Here is a 26,593-nt window from a genome sequence, read left to right on the forward strand (position 1 = left end):
TATATATATATATATATATATATATATATATATATGGTAGAACCCCAGGATACAGTGGCCCTAGATTATGTTTTTTTTTTCAGGTTATGATGTGGAATACAATGTTTTTCCAGACCCTGGTTACAGTTTTTGCCGCACAAAATGTTATTTGATTATGTACATGTGTATTATATAGTGTTCTGTATTTTGTTACTAATTTTTAATGCTGTATCCTGGAGTTCTACTGTGTATGTATGTATGTATACACACACTCCCATATGGGCGAAGCACTGGTAAAGAAAATAAGGATACTCAATTAGTGTTAAGGCAATGCTCTTTTATAAAAAACACTTGAGCACTTTCTGTTATCAGCACATCTTATTGGTATATCTTGAAAAATATAAATGCATGAATACTTTCATCTGTATATAATTTCTCTTACTTTAACTTGCAGTTCTGTTTAATTCAGTTGGTAGAACACTGAACGCTAACCACTGATGACCAAGTTTAGAATCTCACTAGGTTTTGCCATACTAATAAATCATAGTGATATTGAAACACGTCTATGAATAAACAGATACTTTTTCATATATTTTATATTTATATATGCTTTTTTGCATATTATATGTATGTTCTTTTATAAATTTATATAGTCATCCACAGACAACTGTTTCACCATATGACAGCTCCTAATTGTGGATAGACACGGCAAACATTTTCACACCAATTCAAAACCTGATCAGCAGAAATAAACAGTTAAATATATTATGGAGGCACACAAATATGTAATGTTAGCTAAAAATGATTGACAGATTTTTTATTATTCAGGATATAAATCATAAAACTATATGAACACGATGTGAGGAAAAACAACAAAAACACTGACCAGTTTTGATTCTCATCTGTCATGAAAAAATGGATGGTTGGTTGAATAAAAAATAGATAAGATAAATTTTTAAAAAATAATACAACTAAAAACGAAACCCGACTAGTTTTACAACAAAATTGTTCACACAGTAATGAAGCATGATAGTTTTTGATGTAGAATCTATAAAGCAGAACATACAAAAAAGTACAATGGAATGTAGTCATCAAAAAAATATAAATAAATAAATAAAAAAAATCTAGCAAAACTTTATGAAAAATAAACAGATGTGAAACAAATACCATATTCAAATTTCTATACTGCAATCGTAATCAAATAAATGAAAGTCATCTTTTTCTTCCTGCATGGATACTCGTTATCTACGGTGACTAAAAGGCACATACCTTAATCTGTTCAGTTAGCGTTTTATGTCGCATACTGGTCTGTGTTGTTAGAAATTAAAATTTTACTTTTAATTCTAATATTTAGTCCGGATATTTTTTCTCCCCCCCCCCCGTCTTTATTTTTGTAATATTAAAAGTTAGTTGGAGAACTTAATCGCTATCTCTCAAGTACTCCCATTTCACTCAGGTTCACTCCTTAAAAATATTTAATACATTTCATCTTTGTTTCACTAGTTTTGTTTTTATGAAAATTGCTTCATGCAAGGCATGAAGCCAAAAAAAGAAGCTAAAAAATATCACTTTAAAGTCAAGAACTAACCAACAATAAGTCTTATATGGATAAATTCTGACCCAGAAAATAGCATTTCTTTTCCCTTTGTCAGAAACATCACTCATGGAAATTGAGAACTAAAGGACAAAATAATAAAGGAAACATGAATTATGAGGCTGTCGAAAGTAGAAACAGCTTATCCTAGACTTCATAGCTTAATGGAGTATGCCATTTTCTCTTCCCTGCAACCTCTTTCCTACAGAAGAGACATTGCAAGCCTGTCTCTGCTTTATCGTTACTTTTATGTTAAGTGTTCATCTGAGCTTCAATCTATGGTCCCGCCCTTGCCAAACTTTCATGAAAAACACTTGTCTAGCCAAAACCACTATCAAAAATTTCCCTCACTCTTTATCTGGGCCGAAACCTAAATGTAGATTCCATGAACAAAGCTTCTTTCTTAGAATTGCACACCTGTGGAACTCTCTCCCGATTGCCTGCTTTCCATTAAAATTTGTAATCTGATTGTCTTCAAGTCCAACATAAACAAGTTCTTGATGAACCGTCCCCTTAAGTAATCCAATTTACAAAATTCCCACTACTTATGTTTACTATGCTATGATCACATTATCACATTGACTAATGTATACCCATTAATCCTTATCCTCGAGTGGCCTCCGAGCCTTGATAAGTAGTGATTCCTATGTAAAAAAAAAACAAAAACACTAAAGTTTATTAGCTTTCTGCTACTTATGGAACCTCATAGCTGACAAAATAATTCAGTTATAGCAACACAAAAAAAAAAAAAAAAAAAAATCCAAAAGAAACATTACAATAAAATACAAATATACTTATCGATCACACAAATCTCATTCTTACATCACTATTGCCTTGCATAACTCACTTCTTAACAATTACCTTCATAGCATTGTTGGTCTAACATAATGCTACTCAACAAGCAATTTCTTTGTTGTGTGTAATCATATTTTTAATATGTACATTTAATGTCAGTGTATATAGTACCATGAACCTTTGTCAGACGATTTCTAAAGCAGCGTCTTGTCTCGTAATGGTTCATTTATAAGATGTAGTACACAAAGATCTGTTTCAGCATGACTACAATATATCAATATGTCAAAACCTAGTGAGATTCAAAGCAGTAGATTTCCTCACTAAATTTTTTAGAAATTTATGGAATATCATAATTGACAAAATCGTTGTTGTATTATTATTCATCGGACTACTGTTCTCATCTTGAGTGTGATTTTCACAAAAAAAAAACAAAAAAAAAGAAAACAATATATACAAGTAATAAGTATAGAGATAGATATACATTAATGTATAGTAATAGTTAGTAATAAATGGTGATATTTACAACTAGAAATAAAAGTAAATTTAAGGCTCCTAAAATTCGTACTAGAATTATCTGCAAGGACCCGTGGCGCAGTGGTTAGAGTACTTGGAAAAATCAATTGTAAAAGTGATATTCTCCTGAAGGTTGAAGGTTCAATCCTCAGTGTGGGTGACCAAAATATACATTTGCGAATTACTTAGGACCTCTATCCAGTCATGGCTGATGGAACAAGAGCACACTACCCCCGTGAAGTAAATAAAGGGTTCCGCTCGAAATTTTGTCCAAATTCCCAAGTTCGACAGAAACATTCCCGAATTCAACAAGATACACCTGAAGAAATTCGGAGGTTATATCGACCGAAATGTTGTGAAAATCACACTCAAGATGAGAACAGTAGTCCAATGAATAATAATATATATAACCAATCCTCATCTCAAAAATTCAGAAACATAAAATCGTTGTTATAAGAATATTCACCGACTATAAAACGATTTGGATTATCAGATTTTGAAAAGAACTTTTAAATTACAATCATTTTATTCTGAAATGAATATCTTTTCACGTGCATCAATAAACAATAATCTACGTGATATATTTGAAGAGTTTTGAGCAAATAAAATGATGAAAATATTAATGCCATTAAATGACCATCTTCGTAATGTTTTATGAATCCTCATGGTTCTTTTAAAAGTTTATTACCACTCTTTCTCTTAAAATTTGGAAATCAATCAGGAACCATAATAAACTCAATTATTGTCACCTAATAAAAAAAAAACTCTAAACTCCCTTAACCCTACGTCTAACCCTAGGTAAGGATGAAAAGTGTCTCCTCCTAAAAACACAAATGAACTCTTAACTCTACGACTAATTCTAAGTCGGAGTGGCATGCCTCCACCCAATAAAAACACACACATAATAATCAATGGAAAAAAAATTAAAAAGCTCCTCCCCCCAAGAGAAAAAACACACAGTATTTCCCATGAAAAAAAATTATTAACTCCCCAAAAACACAAGAATGCGCCCAAAATGGGGATTATTTTATATTACATTCATATGTAAAACTAATGCCAACTCTAAATTATAAAATAATTGCTTTTGTTTTTTTCTTTCTATCCAATTTTTCAGAACGTTCACATATAATTGCTTCTTTATATAATCACATATTTTAGGGGGTCAAGGAGAGGGGCAATTTAGCAGAAGGTGTTAATCTACAATAGCATCAAAGTAATTTTGCTATGCATTCATTTTAAACAGTTCTAGTATTAGGTTTTAGTTTCTGGTACATAAAATGCATAACAATTCAATTTTTAGTTCTCTAATTAAGAGAATACAATAGACCAAATACATGTAAATAAATATTATCTGTATAAACCCAATACAGAGAGAAAAAAAATCAACCACAAAGGAAATTAGAGTGCTATTACAAAAACAACCCCCATATAACAAGGCTGCTTTACACATATAGAACATAATCCAAAAGTTATATCATCGATTTTACAAATATCCTATATATTAGCTTGGTCATCCAGCAATGGCTTAAGTTTGAAAGAAACATTAGAAACTGTGTCTGCAGGGTCAAAGATACCAAATGTATTTGTTTTTCACTCAATGTTAGGATGACTTGACACATTTTTTTTGCATTACTCTTTGTTGGGTAAAAAGAAAAATTTTCAAACAATTTTTTTTTTTTAAAGGAAAGGTAGTTTGCTTGAAGCATTGCTGGTAAATAAATATGGAAGAATATAAGAAGGCTATAGCAAATGAACGAAGGTTCTGTAGTTTTTTGGGAGGTTTTATCTTCATATATCTATTTATTTTCCAAAACAATCACAAATTCAAATCAGTAAATATGGACTTACTGTTTAAAATAATAAGGATGGTGAATGTCTTTAATATTTAGAGAATATTATCTCTTTTACAAAAATAAAAAAACCAAAAGAATGCTGTCCAAAAAAAAAAAAGAAAAAAGAAAAATATCATTAAAAATGGAATTGAAAATAGGATTGCAGTAGAACCCCAGGATACAGCATTAAAAATTAGTAACAAAATACACATGTATATAATCAAATAATATTATTAATAACACCTTAAGGCGGGGCACATACCATAATCAGGGGCCGGAAGAACATTGTATTCCATATTCTAATCTGAAAAAACTCTATCCTTGGGCCACCGTATCCCGGGGTTCTACTGTAGTTGAGTAGTCAAGCAAAAATAAAACTTAAAATTGGGTCAACATTTTAATTATTGTGTTATAATATTCCTGGTGAACCAAATGCAAAAGAGATACAGACAATTGCACTTAAGGGAACAATGAGGATACTAAAAAGAGCTCTCGGTTGGTTTCAATAAAAAAGCAGGGCAATGTTGGCATCTGGTTTGGCTATCCCATACCCAGCGTTACAATCTTCAAAGGAAGAAAATTTAAAAAAAAATAAAAATAAAAATACATAAGGTTTATTTGTCTATTGTCATCAATTTTTTTTTCATTTAAAAATTTTAGTTTTGTTGTGCTTGCGCACCAAGTGGTGTGTGTGTGCGCACATTATAGTTCTTTTGTTTTTTTTTATATAAAGATATATACATTGTGTGCATTTACAAATTATGTATACGTATAAAATACCAAGCAGTATCCATTCTCATGTTTAATATCGCCTTGAATGGATTTTTTTCTTCTCACCCAGTAGTGAGTTACACAAACAAATGTGTTCAGTTGCGATTACATTGAGAGAAGAACAGGTACACTTGGTAACTTAGGTCTGGCAAATTAAATTTCCAAGGTTTCCAAGATTCCGAAGATATTGTTGGACGATCAAAGTAACATATAAACATTTCTGTTTAGAGCACAACTGAACCATGACACTCGAGTTTTGCATTTTAAACTTTAATTCAAGCCATTATGTAAAAAATAATTTTATAAAATCAACAGTAGGTTCTCTACAGTGCAATGTAGACTACAATGTATTGTGGACTAAGTTACTGTGAGGAGGTATCTGTAGCTTCCACACAGTGCACCGCAATGGGTCCCTAACCAGAGCAGGCAGTCAATCAATTTTGATTGAAAAATGGGTGATTCACAGATTTCAATAAATTGGAAGTGTTGAACATTCGTTGATTTTCATTCAACCCTGAGCAACATCAGGTCTCCCTGCTAGTATATAAATAAATGCAAAAGTTTTTTTCTTCATTTATCACACTTAGACGGCTATGAAAATTGGCGCACTGTTATTTAAATCAATGCAACAATCTTTTGAAGCATTGCATATATATATATATATATATATATATATATATATATATATATATATATATATTGGAGAGCAAAAACCTAACAGTTCTATGCTTAATTTGAAAAACTATTTTTTTAAAAGTTTATGATAAATTAATGTTTGGTAGTATCTGTAATTTTATTTTATTACTAGCAAGGTCGTCCAGCTTTGCCTGGTCATAAAATATGCTTAAATATATTTTAATTCATGCAGATTTTGTATTTATTAATACAGAGCCAATTCTCTACTGGATATTATATATGTAGGACTGATTTCAAAAGCTAAAAAAAAAAAATAAAAATAAAAATAATGACCGGGTGCCATCAGCTAGAATTGAAACCAGCAGTATTCTCTACCATTTGAACTATTCACAGATAGATAAAAAGATTTTAAATTAAACCACTTCAAGCTATAAATGAATTTGAGCATGCGCAAAATAGAAATATGTCAGCAAGTTGAAATAAACACTTTGAATTTCAACTTGCCAACATATTTCTTTATGCATTATTCATCCATCCAAACAAAGATTTTACTTGTTATGAATCACCCTTGGTGTATGATTATTATTTCCTGTTAAGTTCTGTGTTATGTGACCAGTAGTTTAAAAATTTATCAGTTAAATATTTTCACACAGACACACACATACATACATCTACTGTTTTATCTACATAAATTTTCCTATGTAATAGTTTTGTCAATATTAACAGTAATTAAAGGGATTTAATAAAGGAGTAAATTACTAAAACCTTTTAAAATATTATTTTCATTTAACCATCGCTGTAATACACGAGTAAGCTCCCAAGGGAAGAAAGAACAAAAAAATCACACGCGGCAGCACGGTCCCGAACTATTTCTGACGATTCAAACCCGAACACCTCCAACGATTCAACACAACACAATCCCAAACGTAATGACTCAACACGACACGTTACCAGAGCAACCTTGAGAGTTACTAGCGTAATGACTTATCGACTTTTTTTTATAACTTCTGAACAAACTCATTTTTGTCATAGGCGGGCCTGACTTAAACATTAGCACACTATTCTTGAGCCCTTCCGCACATGCTCATCACACTCTTTCCTAATCTTGAAACCACACAAATGACAATGTTGGGCAGGCCACTTTTTCCTGGTACTTTGCCTTAATGGTACAAGCTCAGGAACTTCCTCAGTGGTGCTTTCATCTGTCACATCATTGAATTCTTGCTGCTCTGGATCTTTGGGTGCATCATCTTCTGAGGAGCTTTCATGTGGTTGTTTGTACAGCAGTGGGGCTTTGTCATCTGATGAGATAATTTTGTCACGGATTAACCATTAATGTCGGCACACTAAGCACACATCCTTTATGTGGCGTGGTGTTCCATCAACTGAGACCAGGTGTTGGCTCTTGATTTTCCATCCTGAACTGCATCGTACACCTTCCCTGTAAATTCTTCATCCAAACAGAATCTCCCTCCTTTTACAGATTAGCAACTGCATTATCGGGCACCACCACTTCATCAATACCCTTGACACAGATCCTATGGGTGTATAGTACCTTTACAGATGCAGTCATGGTTGTCTTGTCATCTTTAGGTGTAACGTTGTGCCAGCACACTGCCTCCAAGATCGTGCACCTTGTTCTTGCTGCAATGCGCTTTATTTTGCGATAGGAGTCTTGATTATTCCATTTCCCAAGGGTACGTGGGCAGACCGAAATCGAATGTACACACCACACATTCATGTAAACTCAGCAATCTTTCCGTAAAATGCTGTGCCATTATTGGTGAGCAATTCAATTGGCGCCCCCCCCTCCCTTTTCACAGAACACAAACTCCAATTGCTTAATGATGCTAGCAAAATCTTGTCAGTATAACTGCTTCCAGATGGCAAAACGGCTAGGACCACAGTCTATCAATGTTAGGTACAACTGAGTGCCAAAATGAGTTATATCCGTAGCAAGCCTATTCCAACTTTTAGGGATGTCAAGCCTACCTGGCTTCCAATGCACTAGGGATGGCCGTGCAATCCCCAACCACTGTTCGCACTTCAGCTTCAGTTATTAATGGTTTGACTAATTTTACAAAGTAAAACGTCCTCTTCCCACTGGGATGTTTGCTAGACTGATGGATTGCCTGTATCTGAGAAATATTGTGTTTTGCGGCTATGGCACACAAAGGTTCTCTGGGTTCTGTCTTTTTATGCATTTCATTTAACCATCACTATGGTACCCGAGTAAGCTGGTCAGCTCTATTATCGTGAGACTTAACAAGCCCTACATCAATCTTCAGTGCATATTCTGAGGCCAACTGTCAGAGTATAGAAAGGCAATGCCTAATTAACATTTCAGAGGCTGCTTTGATGCGCACTCTCGTCTGTCTGTACAATGTGTCAGTTATCCACTGACATACACATGCAGAGTCCAGTCATAAATGGTTTTGGTTTTCTGCTGCAATGCAAGGTTGACACCTTGCAGCACAGAATCGAGCTCAGCTAAATTTATATGCTTGTACTCATGCATTGCTCAGAACAAGCTTGGATCTTCTGGCAGGGAACCATTGCTTTCCACAACCACACCTGTGGCAATGAAACTAGCATCCACTCACACCGTAACATCTCTACAGATACACCAGACACCTTCCATTGGATTGTCCTGGGCTACTCTCAAACAAATGTCTTCAATCATCTGTGGTAGAAGAGGGTTTTGTACTTTGGCACCCCATCCAGTTGCCAGTGTTTGCCCCTTTGCTTTACAAACACTGTGGCAACACATAACCAGCCACACACCAGGAAATGGCCAGTCAGTTTCACGCACACTGAAAATACAATTCGACGAGTAAGTCTATTGGGGACTACTGAAAGGTCACTTCCATGCTGCCATAACAGTAACACATACTCTAATTCACAAAAATATAAGATGTAGCCATGTTTAGGATTTTATTCTGACTGAGACAGCATTAACAATGGCCTGCATTAATAAAGCAGTGGCATTGAGCCCAAATCCGAGGCGGGTAAGACAATATTGTTGTCTCTTAAATCTCCACTGTTTGGAATGGTCAAAGAGATTTATCAACATGTACTTGCAAATCGGTTCAGTGTAGGTCTAGCACTGCAATGTTTGGTTCTTACTGTCGCCATTCACCTCAATTTTTGCAAGCAAACATTCACGTTGGCCATATACATATCTACATACTTATTTAGCTCATGATAATCCATAACGGCTCAAATTTTCCGTTTGTTCTCCTGCACAACAGCCATGAGGAGGACCAGACCTTGGGGGGTGGTTTCGTCCTCCGGATATGGCAGCAGCTAGCCATCATCGATCCACATTTGCAGTTCATGATTCCTTATGAATTTGTACTGGGGCTGGATACTCTGCAAGTCTATTTTTCAACGTAATTTCCATGATGCAGTCCATTTCCGAGTGTTCTTTTCATACTCTGTGGTAAAATCCGGCTCGGTAATGATGATCGCAGCAAAATTTGGTTTGCTGAATGGTGGAAAAGTTATCTCATCGGCACTAGATATAGCTACTTTTCCTAGCTGCTTGATTACGTCCAGCCCAAGCAACAAATCAAATCCAAGTAAGTATCCATCCGCAACTAAAACTTCTATGCTAATGCTCAGCTTTGCACCGCTGTTAACTTGCACCACTCCTATTCCATAGCAGCTAAGTGTGCTTCCATCTGCCGTGAGTACAGAGGTTACTTTCCTTGTCCATTCCTTACAACATGACTTGTGGACTAGTGACTGCGTGTATCCAGTATCCACTAGAGCTGTACATGGTATTCCATTGATGCAAAAAGTTACAACCAACAATGCAACATATACAACAGCTTGGGGGATGAGATTGGTGCTGAATTCAGTTCAACTTTCTCCAGCCACTCCACTATTGATTGTCCGGATTCACTGCCATCAAATACTGGTATGAGCTTTGAGTTGGAGGCCATAATGGCTGAAATAGCTTGTTATTTCATGGGGGAAGAGAGAACAAAAAGAAAAATTCACATGCGGCAGCATGGTCCCAAACAATTTCGTCCACATAACCCGACACAATCCTGAACTCTGTCAATTCAAACCCGAACATCTCCAATAATTCAACACGACCTGATCCCAAACAACAATAACGATCCAACACAACATGACACGATCCCAAATGCAATGACTCAACATGACACATTACCAGAGCAACCTTGGGAGTTACTCGCTGAATGATTGTTATCGGCTTTGGACAAATTCATTTTCGCAGAAGGCAGGCCTGACTTAAACATTGGGATACAATTCTTGAGCACTTCTGCGCATGCTTGTCACATAAATTACAAAAACCTCTTTTAAAATATTATTTTCAAAGGGTTGTAATTTAAATAAAAACTGTTAGTTTTTAAAAATTACAGTAGATTTATATCAAAGATATGTAAATATTTAAAAAGAATGATTAAAGCTAAAATTTCAAGATATAGAAATATTCTAGGTATGTCAAAAGATAAAAATACAACTTTTGTCAAAAAACAGAAAATAAAAAATCAACGAAAACAAAAAAAAAATAGAAGCAAATAAAACTATAAGAAAAATTTTTAACAAAAAAAAAAAAAAGTTACAGAATAAACAAAATGAGGTTAAAAGAAAACAATGTAATTGTTTAATCTCCATCGATGACGACTTTTATTAATTTAGGGTATATGTTGCAAATCTGCTTACAGCTTCCTTTTTAGTTAAGAGGTACTTGAATATTGTCAGAAGTTTAATGGAGATAAGTTACTAGTGTCAACTATCTCACTTGCCAAGAGAATAATAAAGCAAGATCCTGGTCAAATAGGACAACTGGAGGGAAAGAAAAATATTACTAGTTATTTCTACTATGTATGTAGGTAAAACAGATCTATGAAATGCATCAACTGACATATATATATATTTCCTCAAAACCTCTGGCCTTGATGGAGGGGAGATTAAAACTTGCTGCTATGGTTTCAAATAATCTGAAATAACAGCAAAGGAAGACTTGATTCCAAATATTTCTCATATGTTTATATATATATATATATATATATATATATATATATATACACACACACACTGGTAGTAAATTGAGTATTGAAATTCTCATATCTTTGGTTCTATAGGACGAAATAACATGAAAATTTGCAGGCTTTTTGAAGATTATAATACTATTCTATAATTAAAAGTTTATGACAATTGATACAAAAGAACTTATATTTTCAAACCAATAAAGTGTGTGTGTGTGTGTGTGTGTGTGTTTGTTTGTTTGTCTCCTGCAAGCCAGCTTCAGTTGTCTCTCCTGTAGTTATTAATTTGCATTTACTGTAGTTAAAAATTTAAATTGCATCAGTTTAGAAAGATTTCTTTGTCACTGATTGATGGCAAAAAATATTAAGTATAGTATCATGACAGATACTTTACTCCTTATCAAAAGACCAAGAGACTCGGTGAAGAAATTTAAGTTTCTTATTTTTATTTGTTTGTACATTTTGAGATTGAAGGTCAACAATTCCAAGCCAAAAGCAAAATTTGGATTGCCAGCTTAAATGCGATTTGGGTCTGACTTTGAAAGCCGACAAGATAGCTTTATAATACATTATTTTAGCCTTTTTTTTTTTTTTAAACGCCTGACCCTAAATCAAAATTTTGTTATTAGACTGCTGCTGTATGTCTTTTGGCTTGAAGCAAAAATGTAGTAGCTCTTCTGACACTACACTTCATCTTTTCTGCTCTAAGTCAGTGATGGAGAAATCACTATAGACTGAGACAATTTTTATTTTTGTCATAATACAAAATGCTCCATTTGAGGGGAGCTGGATGTTTTCCTACATTAAAAATTGGCCTCATAGGAGGGCTAGTAAATAAGGACTCTATCGACTTGGATGAGATTCTTAAACACTGAGATCAGTGTTGGTAAAAGATTATGTTCAACTTCACTTAAATTCTAATGTTATGCCTCTGTTAATTGAAAAAATATTTGCAGAGACACTTAAAGTGTTTAATAATAATAATAATAATAATAATAATAATAATAATAATAATAATAATAATAATAATAAATAAATAAATAAATAAAAAACTTTATTATTAGCTATTTTAAACACATTTTACCCATCCACATTTAGTTCAGAAAACGATTTTTTTTTTTTTTTTTTTTTTTGCAATAGCAAGAGATTCTAAAAAGAATGCATGAATTAACTTGTGTTATATAAAGTTGGAAATGTTAGCACACAAAATATAGTGGGAAGGAAACGAAAGAGGAAAAAAGAAGAGATTATTTCTTAGAATTATATTCACTGGAGTAGTATTAAAATAGAAAGCTGATTTCTGAAATATTAAGACAGCATTAGCAGCTAGAGGACAACAAAAGCATTCTTTGTTCTATTCTAATTTCAAGCAAGAGTAACATTCAAAGGTTTAGAACAACATCTCAAGTCCACCATTAAAGAAATTATAATGGACTCTAAGGATTTTAACAGCCAAATATTGAAGTACTTTTATGAATCTTCAAATTAATATTAAGTCAAACCTGTACATTCATTTCTGAATTTTTGAGATTATTCATATAATTTGGATTCATCAGACGACTGTTCTCATCTTGAGTGTCATTTTCACAATGTTTCGATCGATGTAACCTCCAACCTTCTTCGTATGTATCTTGTCAAACCTGTCCGAATTCCAGAGTTCGACAAGATACACCCAAAGAAGGTTGGAGCTTACATCGACCGAAATATTGTGAAAATGACACACAAGATGAGAACAGTAGTCTGATGAATCCAAATAATACTACATAGTACATTCATATTTTGTATAAGTTTAACATAAATAGGATTCCTACATGAATATAAAAGGAAACGTTTTAAAATAAAATATTTTTATATCCCTAACATATTAATATTACAAAGTTAAATACACTGAAGCAGACATAATAATTATTTCTAGTTTAAATTTTTTTTTTTTTTCCTAAAACAAAAGAAATTGTTTCCCAAGAGATTCTTAAATTTTTTTTTTGTCCTAAAACAAAAGAAAATGTTTCCCAAGAGATTCTTAAATTATTGTTTTCCTTACACTTTATTTTCCATATTTAGGGATACCATTCTCTACTAAATTCTACTCATGAAATGGTCTCATTTATAAATGGCACTCTAACATCCATATAATATTAAAATATGATTCTGAAGTTTTGAGATGAGGATTGATGATTTGTATTAATTTGATTATTCAGACTATGGGCCTGTGGCTAGAGGCATTGAATCTCTGTGGTTCCAGGTGAACATTGTCTGAATATAGCAGTTTCAATATTACCCAAAAGCAAGCGAGAAGATTAGTTGGCCAAAACGTGGTGAGACAACAACTATGGAAGGCAGTAATTACTGAGGATACAGTTAAGAGACTCAGCATTCCTATTCCATTGTGGTTAACCATCTGACGAAGGCCAGATGAATAGTTGGCCGAAATGTGGTGAAACAACAGCTATGAAGATGAGGATAACAGTCTGCAAATATATATATATATATATATATATATATATATATATATATATATATATTTGCAGACTTATCCTCATCTTCATAACTTATTTATTGTTATAAAGATTTATCTGAAAGGATTTCAAGCTATCTTGGATCTTTGTGCCAAGAAATTGATTTTTCATGCTATTAAGTTATATAAATCATAACATCTAAGTTCCCTTTAATGCTTAATCTCATTTAAACTATTTAGTCCCACTGTCCTATAAATAGGACACCAAATAATTTCTTCATAAAATCTATAAGATAATATATCATAGTATTGCTTACTACATAATTATTCTGAAGAAAGGATAAAATTCATCAATTTTTCTTTCCAATAGTTGTTAGAATCGTCTTAAAAATTCTTGTGAAATTTGCTAAAATTCTATTTGTTCAATGACGAATAAATGAATCTTGCAATAGTAAGTCACTAACTTACTGCCAAAAGTGCACTATAATTCTTTGTGTGAACTGCTTTGCTCTTTACCATAATGTGTAAATTTCATTTTGAATCTACAGCCTCTTGATTTCTAAAATATATCGCATGTACCCAGTGACCTGTTTATAGGATAGTTAATATTTCGCTTTTTAAATATATAACTTTTTTTTTCAATTCATGTATTCTAAGTCCTTTATAATCATTACACAATAGTAAGAAATTTAAATACCTAAGGACTTAACGGATTAATTTAAAACCCGTATTTCAAATATTAGATACCTATATTTTTTTTTGACTAATTTCTGTAAGTAGGAATTATGTATCAAAAAAAACAAAAAAACAAAAAAAAAACAGACTTTCTGAAGTCTGAGGTGGCTGTTCCTACGCTCGATGTTGAGCCAAACATTTACTGACATGGTTAGTAGAAGTGGAAGAATTAACATCCTTACCAGCAGAGCCATGCCACCCGCCTGGAATGAAATTTAGAATATCAGATTAGAAACTGAATTGAACATTTTTTCACATATGAGATTTTGATGAAGAGATTTCACCTGACTTGTAATCTGCAGAAGGAGGATGGAGTCAACTGTAAAAATTACATATAACATGCAAATAAATATGATTATATAACAGATACTCGATTTTGAAATCTAATGTGGTTTTAAGTGACAGAAAAAAAATCATGTAAATAATTCCTTCCATTGAGTTTTTTTAAGAGTCAAAATAGAAAAATCAGAAAAAACTTTATTCAAAAAAATATTTTTTAATCAGTTATGGTTGAGACGTCTGAAGTTCTCAGTCCAAGAACAATTGAATTTCTGCATGACCTTAGTCAAAGAGGTTCCAATTTGAAAAATAAACTGCGCAAATGGTTGATATAGAGAATTTCTTGCGCTGTTGAATAGTGGAGAAATGTATATGCTAGAAAATAAAAATTTAATACTGAATAGCCTTTTTCTATTGTTGATTGTTAGTCCACATCAATAAAAATAAAATATAGTTTGATTATTTTCTTAAAGAAATTTGAGTACAAATTTACTTTTGTACAGGCCGGTTATATTTTTAAAGGGAGGTAAATCTGTATTAGTATAATACAGATTTACTTCCTTTTATTTTCAAATAAAGAAATTGAGTTTTTACAAGTAAGGTTTTTAAGTATATCTTCAATTTTGTGGGATAATGCTTCAAAACAAAGCAATATTAAAAAAAAAAAAAATTTTAATTAGGGGGGGGGTATTTTTTATGTTTTTTTTTTTTCTGATGATGCATTCTCCTAAAACAAAGGTTTCCAAACTACAGCCAGCCAGATCCAGTCCATCAAAGTCTTTAATCTGGCCTGCTGAGCTATTATGGAAAACGAAAACATTCAGGAAAGATTTTTTTAAATGTAAATGTGTGAAAATATTGTGGTGGTTTTTCTTTTTATTCAGAAGATGATTAAAAGAACTGGGTTTTGGAAAACCAGTTTCACTAATTTTTTTTTTATTTTGTTTGGCCTGCATGCTCAAAGACCTTAATTATCTGGACAAATGAAAAAAAAAGCTGTCAAAAATGAATCTCTTTAGTAGAAATTAAAAATATATTGTTGGAATCTGTTTTCTACTGGCATATTACACACACACTAAAAAATACTTATCCACAGCAGGTAAAAATTAATTCCCTAAACAAAATAGTTTTGCACCATTTTTATTTTCCCCTTATGAAGATTAAAATAAAAATATAATGATGCTAAATTTCATATCTAGAATCTGTATTCCAATTTCGACCAAAATCTATTATATGATTCTGAATCAAGAAAATGTATGGAATTTAAAGGTTTGAGTTTAAAGAGGTCTTAAGAAATTTAAATTCAGGGAATCTTGCTCAATTTCTATCTAATGACTATGGATCAAATTTAATACAAATTGAATTTTCAAATAAAAAGTTGTACTCATATTATATTGCCTAAAATCCTTTAAACAGGGCTCTACATTGCGAGTGAAACAGTTGCATTTATGAGTGATTTTTCAAAGTGCAACTAGAAATAATGAAACACTTATGTTTTGGCAATTGTATTGTTTTCACTGACTATCTTTCAAAACTCACTACTGAGTGAAAAATATCTTTTCAACTTTTTGTTTTATAAAACAAACAAAGTTTAATAGAACAATAGAATTTCTTTTTTTAACAAAGGCTGTTTAAAAAACCATCTGAAGAAATTAGAATGTTTATACCTTCAAGTATCAACATAAAATTTGTTGTATATTTAGAATTACACTTATTAAAAAAAAAATGCAGAAAAATCTTTATGATGTACATACTCGTCACAGTACAAAGATGTCATATTCTAAAAATCATATGGGTTTGACTAGTAACTTTTCTATTTGGTTAGTAAATGAAAATAATTAGTTGTCCAAGGTCAACTAAAGATAAATTTGTCTGTAGAGCCCTATTAAAATATAAAAAAAACCCTGAAATTTGCGTAATATTTATTAATTGAGGTCTAATATTATTGCAAAAATTTCCCCAAAATCCAAGATACCTGAATTTTCACAACAGGTTTCCACTTCCTTCATGAAAATTCAGAAACCTCTGATTTTTTTTTTTAGTTTTTGCATAAAACAAAATTAAACTAAATATTATCCACATTACCCACCCTTAGACATAGTTTCAATGTTTATGATCAGTGAATTAGTTTAGAAGTCAATCATATAGATAGAAATACATAAATTAATTTTTTAAAAACATTTTCAAATTGACACTTCTTCCAATAAAAGTGTCCTTACTGAAATTTTTTGTAAATGTAATTTTTTTTATTTATTAAGAGCATTCTTAATATTCTCCTTCAAAATTAGATGATGTCACAAAATAACTATTGCATTTTCGTTCAATTTTATTACTTTGAATAAGTTGACAGACAAAATATGTCAATGAAATAAATTATTTACAATTTGGGTTTTTCCACATTGTCATCTAACTATTTTGTTACATACTTACATTAAAACAAATCTGATTGGTGTAATGCTATCATCTGTTGTTTGCTTGATATTGACAATTAAAATTGATGATGTTACCCTATTTTAGAGTAATAATTACTACATCTTAGGGATCAGCTTTATCATTATTAAGATGACAAACTTTGGGGCCACTATAAACTCAGGTCTTATTCTCCAGTGAATTTCAAACAGGAATTAACTCTTCTCAGTCTGTTCACCTTTGGTTTGTTTGTGGTATGATAAACTAGCTGTCCCGACCTGATGTTGCCCGTTAAGACAGTCAAAGAGAAAAACGTTGAGTGCACATGTGAGACAGGAAGTCATTCTTTGATCCAACAGAATATTATCTAATTCCCCTACCCCATTCAATCAAAATCTCAGCTTTCATGGTAAAATTAATATTTTCACTTCTCAGAGATAATTGTTGTAAGAAGGAAAAGGAAGTTACAAGATAGGAAGAGGAAGAGAAAACATGAACAGAAAAAACGATAAAGCAAGCAAGAGAGAGAGAAAGAAATAAAATCCAACCAAATAATGATGAATAACTAAGGAGGTAAGGCTATAGTAATTTGACAGAAATAAATATTTTTCTTATTAAAGAAAAAAAAATTTCAACCAAAAAGTGCGGAACTCGCATCTATTGGAGGTTCTAGCAATTTAAGCAGAAATTCACCTTTTCTGGATTTAAAGAAAAGAAAAAAAAACGAAATGCCACTAAAAAGCAGAAAACTGATATCCCTGTAATACAGAATAATAAAGTTTTTGTTGCAAAGGCGACAACTCTTTATATCATTTAAAAAACAAAAACAAAAAGTTATTCTTCCCTCTGCTAATTTTTAAGTTTTGAACCATAATTGAAAAATGTTTCCATATTATCACCTGTTCTGATGGGACTATATCATGTTTTTTTTTAAAAAACATGATGTAGTCCGATCAGAACAAGTGTCAATAGCATGATACAACAATAACAAATGAAAATTGGCTAGTGTTTTGAGATGACCATTTTTTTATCTTTGTCACCTCAGGTCTTTTTTTTTTTAATTCCATTTTCACCTCAAACAAGGCACAGTGCCACTTTGATGTAGGGGGTTACTATTGGGGACATAAGTTGCAGGGATACTATGTAGGGAGTTGAGCAGCGAGATCTGTTCACATTACACTTGAACTTCTGCATGTCAGTACAGTTGGGAGTTCCAAAGTTTAGCAGTTCTGGGGAAGAAACTGAGTAGAAGGCTTTCTTACATCTAGGGATCTCTACTGTGTAGTGGTGGGATTTTGCTGCTTGTCGGGTTTGTCAGGGGTATTTATTTCGAGGGGGCACAAAGGCTTGTAGTTCGGAGCATTCACCATTAAAATACTTGTGGAACAAGCAGAGGAATACAACATTACGTCAATGGGACAGAGCTTGAAGCTTAGATGACAATTTAGGGCCTATCAGGTTGGTGACTCTCTTTTGAACCCTGTCCAGGAGCAAGAGCCTAGTAGGAGATGCACCAGCCCAAATGTGATGAGAGTACTCCATACATGGGCGAATGGTGGCCTTGTAGAGATACAGGATACTTTCAGGCATAAGTAGCTTTCTAGCACAGTAGAGGGAGCCCACCTTCTTTGCAGCAGCCTTAGCAATGCTCTCAATGTATGTTCCAGCTGATGTTCCCTGTGACCGTTAGGCTGAGGAGTTTGAAAGAAGTAATTTCAGGTAATGTATCTTTAGTCATAACTATTGGTGGCAGAGAAGGTTTCTTGTAATTATTGAAGGAAACAAGCTTAGTTTTGGCAGCATTGAATGTGACCATTCATTTTTGTCTCCATTCCACTACAGATTGGAGGTCTTTCTCTAGTGTTTTTGCCGTTTTCTTAGATGGGAGTTCATTTTTTTTCCTCTCGTGCCTGTTATAGAGAGTGGTGTCATCAGCAAATATACCCATCTCAGAAACAATTTTATCAAGGAGATCATTTATGAATATTAGGAATAATAAAAGTTCAAGGATAGACCCCTGACGTACACCCACATTGATGTCATATTATTTAGATGTACGACTGTCGAGGACAACTTAGATTCTTCTTTTATTTAAGAACTAGCTTGGGTGCCCAGCATTGCCTGGGTGTTTGGAGGTGTGTGTTAAGCAAAAAAAAAAAAAAGAAGAAGTTGTAGTAGGTAGGCAGGATCGAACTCGTACCATGAAGGAGGAAAAGAATGTGAAAAAAAAGTGTGACGTCTTTGCTGTTGCACCCATCACTAAACCGGAAGTAACAAAGGTTTAAATTAAGGCTAGTCAATCGAAAAAAAGGAATGACTTTCAAAAATATTGGCGAAAAAAGCGACCCCTCCCTGTAGAAAAGTGCCCAGTTGAGGGTGAAGGAATTAATGTTGTCAGCCAATTATTTGATATTTGTCGTCCGAAGGGTCGAGCTCCAAAACGATACTGATCTCGTGAAAATCCATCACCTCTACCGAAAGTTTTAGGCAGACATATATACATTTAAACAGACAGGTGAGATTTATATTCTAGAAGATGATTTAATTAGGTTAAATATTTGTCCAGTGATACTGTAAGATCTTATTTTCCTGAGGAAACCATCGTGCCAAACCCTGTCAAAAGCCTTAGATATATCTAGGGTTACTGCACTACCCTCACCTGCTTTGTCCAGTGTATGGTATATATGTTCAGAGATTACAGTAAGGATATCTGCTGTGGAACGAGCTTGTCTAAATCTATATTGTTGGTCAGTCAGAAGTTTAGCAGCTGTAAGGTGATGAACTAGAGCTTGATTAATTATGGACTCAAATATTTTGTCGAAAAGCGGGAGGAGGCTAATGAGGCAATAATTTGATAGGTCAGTTCTTTCACCAGAATTCTTGTAAACTGGTACCAGAGAAGCAGTTTTCCAGCAATCAGGAAAGCAAGATTCGTTAAGGCATTTGTTGTATAGTTTGGAGAGGACTGGAGCAACCTCAGCGGAGCATTTTTGTAATAGCAGCTGGGAGGAGATCGGGTCTACATACTTTTGAGGTGTCGAGGTTTTATTTCTCCTTTCGTCTTTTGAACCTCCAGAGAATTTCAATTAGGTATTAACTGTTTCTTGTTCTATTAGTCTCACATGTTGATCAACTCATAAAGAGTACCATATAAATAAAAACATTTTTATATATAAATCGCTCAAGCACTTATAAGCCATTGATAGTTTTACACAAAAAGTAGCCTTGTCTTATTATGTAACGTTCTGATGAACAATTGCAAGATTATGATCGATCTTGATCAATGCATATTTATGAAATGGCTATAATAATGGATATGAATGTTGGAGTGACAATGGTTATGTAGTTAACGAGACAGACTGAAAATTTGGGTGTGCCAGATTTGAACCCAGTTGATTCCACATTTATATATGGAACAATCACAGTGACACATTGACATTTATTGTCAGATCACCAAAGTTAAGCAATATTAAACCTGGCCAGTAACAGATGGGTGACTATTTGGAACTAACAAGGCACTTTATGTAGGTGGAAGGTCAGGTCAGTCTTCCTGCTTTCCAATGTGTGTAGTGGTGATGCGTACACAGCACATTAACAACTATATGAAAAGGTTATGGAGTTTACCGAACTTCATCATCTCGAATGTGCTGAAAAATGATGAAAACAAAAATGATCATTCCACAGAAACATTTTCATCAAAACCCAACACTTGACCTTGTGTCAAAACCTTCTGGAGAATAAGTAAATAAATATAATAACTGATAAACGAAACTCAGAGCAAATGGCTAAATCAAAACTTTATAGTTTGAGGTGGCAGGTTTTGTCTCTAAATAAAGTAAGATATGTTAAGTACGAGTCCTTCATTCATATGGAAACAGAAACATAAATAAGAAATAAAGCCTTAATTCAATAACTAAATGAAAGGTTGTGCTGAACAATGACTGATAGATTTTGTCCAGTCCTTCAAAGAAAATCAATCTCATTTGTATAAAATGAAAACTGCCTCAAATTCATGAATAGAAAAAATGCCATTTAGAATGGCACACATTAGATTCAGTTTAACATCCATTTTACATGGGTCACTTTTAGAAACTGACAGCCAAACTTGCCGACATCTAAAAACAAGAATAGGTTTAAGGCTCCCAAAATTCATACTAGAATTGTCTGCAAGAAATCTATAGCATAAATTGACTAAAACTCAGTTCTAAGTGACACTCTTCTACATTTTGTGAACTACTCTGTCAAACAGAGAAAAACTTTGAGAATTCAACAGAGAAAGTATCCCAGAGTTTGAAAGAAAAATTCTCAAGTTTGACAAGATACACCTGAAAAAGGTTGGAGGTTACATCATTTAAAACGTTGTGATGGTAACGTTCAAGATAAGAACAGTATTCTGAATAATCCAAGTACAAAAGTTTCTCTTTCTCAAGTCCATCCTTATCAATTCCTCCCATGTTTTGCTTGGTCTTTCTCTACAAACTAACCTTGCTATCAGACTTGTTCTATATTTATTTAACCCAAGAACTCTCATCCATTCTTCCAACGTGACAAAACCAATGAAGTCTCCTGTTCTATACACATCTCTCCATACTGTGCTCATCAGAATTAAGCCTGTCCAGACTTCCATTACACATTCATCGTATCATTTCACTTCCACACATCACATTCACACACGTCAAATAGACTCTTAATTCATTGAATCCTAAAATCTTTTTCATTTAGATTACCAAAACATTTGCTAGTAGAAATTGTATTTTAAATCTGTAAATTATACAAGAGATTAGCACATTTTATGTCAAAATGGATACTTATTATTAATTTCTCTTATGTTATTTAGACCTGATCCTCAAGACATTTGAAGGAAAATAATTTTAATTTGAAACAATCGAGATATGGGAAAAGAATGGTTTGAGATCATTAGAAAGAGGTTACATGCCTTTTGTTGCCTCTCCCCTTGAACATCTTTTAAGTAATTGATAAATATGAAGATTTTTAAGCACTCTTCCACCCACCATATACATAATATTTATTTGGTTGATTTTCTTTTCAATTTGTTTTGAATTTAACCAAAGAAAGGAGTTGACATTAACCTCAATCTCACTCCTAGTGAGATAAGTGGTGACATACGTAAGAGACTTTTTTTGATAGCTAGATTCATAAAAAAAACTCCGAGGTGACTATGTAAGAGACTTTTTTTGATAGCCAGATTCATAAAAAAAATTCCATTGTGTTCAGCACTCCTTCCATTTTGGAAGGCAGAAAAAAAAAACAACCAAATATGAGCACAGATTGATTTTTGATCACTTTGATCAGAGTTGTGTCTGTCATTAAAATAAATTGTTCAATTTCTAATACATTTAACTCATTTAACAAAAATTTGTTTTTATGATTTAAAAAAGAAAAAAAACACACACACATTGTTTTATGATCTAAAAAATACATTAAATTGTTTTATGATCTAAAAGTACATTAAATTGTTTTATGATCTAAAAGTACATTAAATTGTTTTATGATCTAAAAATATATTAAATTGTTTTATGATCTAAAAGTACATTAAATTGTTTTATGATCTAAAAATATATTAAATTGTTTTATGATCTAAAAGTACATTAAATTGTTTTATGATCTAAAAATACATTAAATTGTTTTATGATCTAAAAGTACATTAAATTGTTTTATGATCTAAAAATACATTAAATTGTTTTATGATCTAAAAGTACATTAAATTGTTTTATGATCTAAAAATACATTTAATTGTTTTATGATCTAAAAATACATTAAATTGTTTTATTATCTAAAAATATATTAAATTGTTTTATGATCTAAAAATATATTAAATTGTTTTATGATCTAAAAGTACATTAAATTGTTTTATGATCTTAAAAAATACATTAAATTGTTTTATGATCTAAAAGTACATAAAATTGTTTTATGATCTAAAAATACATTAAATTGTTTTATGATCTAAAAGTACATTAAATTGTTTTATGATCTAAAAATACATTAAATTGTTTTATGATCTAAAAATACATTAAATTGTTTTATGATCTAAAAATATATTAAATTGTTTTATGATCTAAAAGTACATTAAATTGTTTTATGATCTAAAAAAATACATTAAATTGTTTTATGATCTAAAAGTACATTAAATTGTTTTATGATCTAAAAGTATATTAAATTGTTTTATGATCTAAAAGTATATTAAATTGTTTTATGATCTAAAAATATATTAAATTGTTTTATGATCTAAAAGTACAATTGTTTTATGATATAAAAATATATTTAATTGTTTTATGATCTAAAAGTACATTAAACTGTTTTATGATCTAAAAGTACATTAAATTGTTTTATGATCTAAAAGTACATTAAATTGTTTTATGATCTAAAAATATATTAAATTGTTTTATGATCTAAAAGTACATTAAATTGTTTTATGATCTAAAAGTACATTAAATTGTTTTATGATCTAAAAATATATTAAATTGTTTTATGATCTAAAAGTACATTAAATTGTTTTATGATCTAAAAATATATTAAATTGTTTTATGATCTAAAAGTACATTAAATTGTTTTATGATCTAAAAGTACATTAAATTGTTTTATGATCTAAAAAATACATTAAATTGTTTTATGATCTAAAAGTACATTAAATTGTTTTATGATCTAAAAATATATTAGATTGTTTTATGATCTAAAAGTACATTAAATTGTTTTATGATCTAAAAGTACATTAAATTGTTTTATGATCTAAAAATACATTAAATTGTTTTATGATCTAAAAGTACATTAAATTGTTTTATGATCTAAAAATATATTAAATTGTTTTATGATCTAAAAGTACATTAAATTGTTTCATGATCTAAAAGTACATTAAACTGTTTTATGATCTAAAAAAGTAAAAATTGTTTTATGGTCTAAAAAGATAAATTCGAAATTGTTTTTACAATTAAAATAAAATACATCAAAAATTGTTTTTTATGACCTCAAAAAATAAAAAAATTCTATGATCTCAAAAAATAACTAAATTAGAAAAAATTTTTCAATCTATAAACATACATCAAATTGTTTTATGACCTAAAAACAGATTTTAAAATGCAGTTTCATAATTTAACAACAAAATTTAAGATATAAAAATATATGTTAAAAAACTGTTACACTTTGAGTATTCACACATTATGAACATTTTAATTTTATTTTCATTAAGAAATCTGACATTTCTATTCACTTGCATCCACACAAGGGCAAAATTAGATACAGTCGGTTTATAATGTAGAGGAAATCCAGTCCCATCAAAAAGGGCATTCCAGATTGGGACAAAAATTAAAATTGCTTCAGTTTAGAAAGATTTTTCCCTTTAAGAATTTGAGAAATCTAATGTTTGATGAGACTGTCAACTGAACTTTACAATTTAAAATTTTTTTTTAGATATTTAAAAAAAAAAATTCAAACTGAACAAATATTGCATTATTTTGATTCTTTGGACTACTGTTCTCATCTTGCATGTAATTCTCATGTTTCGGCTTTTAAATGGATCTTTTTAAACTCAGGTATCTTTATGTTGAACTTGGGAATCTGTATGGAATTTTGAACCGAATCATTTAAAATAAGGAATTCTTAGACTTTATACCTTCCTGTTCTGCAACCCCGCATAATACTTGACGTTTGCCTATGAATTTTAATTCTAATCAGAAATACTTTCAACCAATTTAAAGGCTCCCAAATCACTTTTAAATTCAAAATTTATGGTGTAAACCTTGTGTTGACCATTTTAATTTCATTATCATATATGACAACAAAAAATATAGTAAGCACACATTTTTTTCGTGGTCATGGGAATTTCAAAAGTGATTTTTAAGCCTTTTTAAACCTGTCAATTTAAAGTAAATTTTTGCAAGAATTAAAGTTTATTCGAAGGCCAAAACAGAATATTATCATCAGTTTGGGTTTCTGAACCAAAGAAATACAGTATTTCCCTGAGATAATTATTTTTATAATTCAGTTTCTGAGTTTATATATCAAAACGATTTTTTCTTCCTAAAAACTTCTTCTATGACTTAAAATTATAAATCTTTTGTTCTATTTCTTGAACTCGTTGGTAAGAAATAAGAATCTTGTTATAATTTTTCTTCCTGATAATTGCTAAAAACAAAAAAAAAAAATCAAACAAAATACTGGTAGCAACACACTCAATAAATATCACTGATTGTGTGAAAACGTAACGTTCTACTAGCATTTTGTTTATTAATAATTTACATTTTTTGAGAGATTATCAAGAGATCTTGTGCTGAGCTTTTGGGCTGTCATATTTTTTCATTCTGATTGAAACAAAATGGACAATGGGATTGTTTTGCACACAAAAAAAAAAAAATACTTTGCTTAAAAATAAGTTAAGACACAAATAAACTTATCCAGGTAAGTAAAAGAGTAACTTATCTTGCCTTTGATAACATTTATTTGTTTTTGTTGTTTTTTCACCTCTGTTTTATTTTGTTAATTATAGTAAAAAAATAACTCAAATTTTGTAAAAAAAAAAAAAAAAGGCTTACTTATGATTTACAAGAAAAACAAATGTTTGTTTAAATGTAAAAAAAATCAGTGGCTTCTTTCAGTGTTGTTCGAACCAGAATCCTGAAAGAAGTCATTGAGTTTATGTATCTGGGCAGCAACAGTTTCCACAGAGAGAGAAATCAAAATTCACATCTCAAAAGCATGGAACACATTAGATGGGCTGCATTCAGTATGGACTAACTGACAAACTGAAAAGGCAGTTCTTCAGGGCAGTGGTAGAGTCTGTCCTTGTTTACTGGACACTCACCAAAAGATTGGAAAGAAAACTAGATGGTACATACATCACTATGCTACGAACAGTATTAAATATATCTTGGCAAAATCATACCACAAAGCAGCAACTTTATGGCAACCTACCTGCCATATCTAATATCATTAGAGAGAGATGCCTACGATTTGCTGGTCACTGTCTGAGGAGCAAGCATGAATTGGTGAGAGATGTATTGCTATAGACTCCACGACACAGATGCGCAAGCAAAGGACAACCTAAATCCACGTACATCTAGCAAATAGCACACAAGGCCAACTGTGAACTTGAAGATCTGAGGCAGCTGATGGAAGACAGGAAACTCTGGAGAGGAAGAGTCACATTGGTCCGGGTAAGGAGCCGATGATGATGATGATGATGATGATGATGATATGTAAAAAAAATAGTTGAATGAAATAGCTTAAGTCCATCTGTAATAATCATCATAAACATTGATATTTGTTTCCTCTGGCAAGAGGTTAGGGTGAGCTAGTGAAGGGATTTTGGTCACAAAGCGACCAATCAGACTATAGTATATGGTTATTTTTAATGGCCCTTTTTAAGACTCCATCAAGAGAGTCAAGAGTTGACAGAGCAGTTAGGAAGATTACAAACATCCACGAAGAAAGGTGCATACCCCCTTCGGCCACCCATTAACAAGACACCAAACATGGCTATCTTCACCTGAAGACATAATTTCCAAGAAACAACTATCGGCAGCAAACACCAACTTTACTTGATTATTTTCAATTAAAGGAC

The 26,593-nt window shown here is 31.7% G+C and overlaps 1 protein-coding gene across 7 annotated transcripts in view; it reads right to left on the minus strand.

Annotated features, from left to right (window-relative positions):
* Positions 1-26,593, minus strand: part of LOC145284546 (1-phosphatidylinositol 4,5-bisphosphate phosphodiesterase gamma-1-like) — a 335,906-nt gene that overhangs the window by 271,722 nt on the left and 37,591 nt on the right. For 5 of the 7 annotated variants that reach the window (XM_080133455.1, XM_080133452.1, XM_080133453.1 and 2 more), the window contains exon 2: positions 14,514-14,534. The exons of the other annotated variants lie outside the window; for them this stretch is intronic. In XM_080133455.1, coding sequence (XP_079989581.1) covers positions 14,514-14,534 — 21 coding nt within the window. The remainder of the gene's footprint in view (positions 1-14,513; positions 14,535-26,593) is intronic. 7 annotated transcript variants of the gene reach the window in all.

This window comes from Euprymna scolopes, chromosome 9 (assembly GCF_053919585.1).
Source record: "Euprymna scolopes isolate OS-2025 chromosome 9, ASM5391958v1, whole genome shotgun sequence".
Taxonomy (NCBI): Eukaryota; Metazoa; Mollusca; class Cephalopoda; order Sepiida; family Sepiolidae; genus Euprymna; species Euprymna scolopes.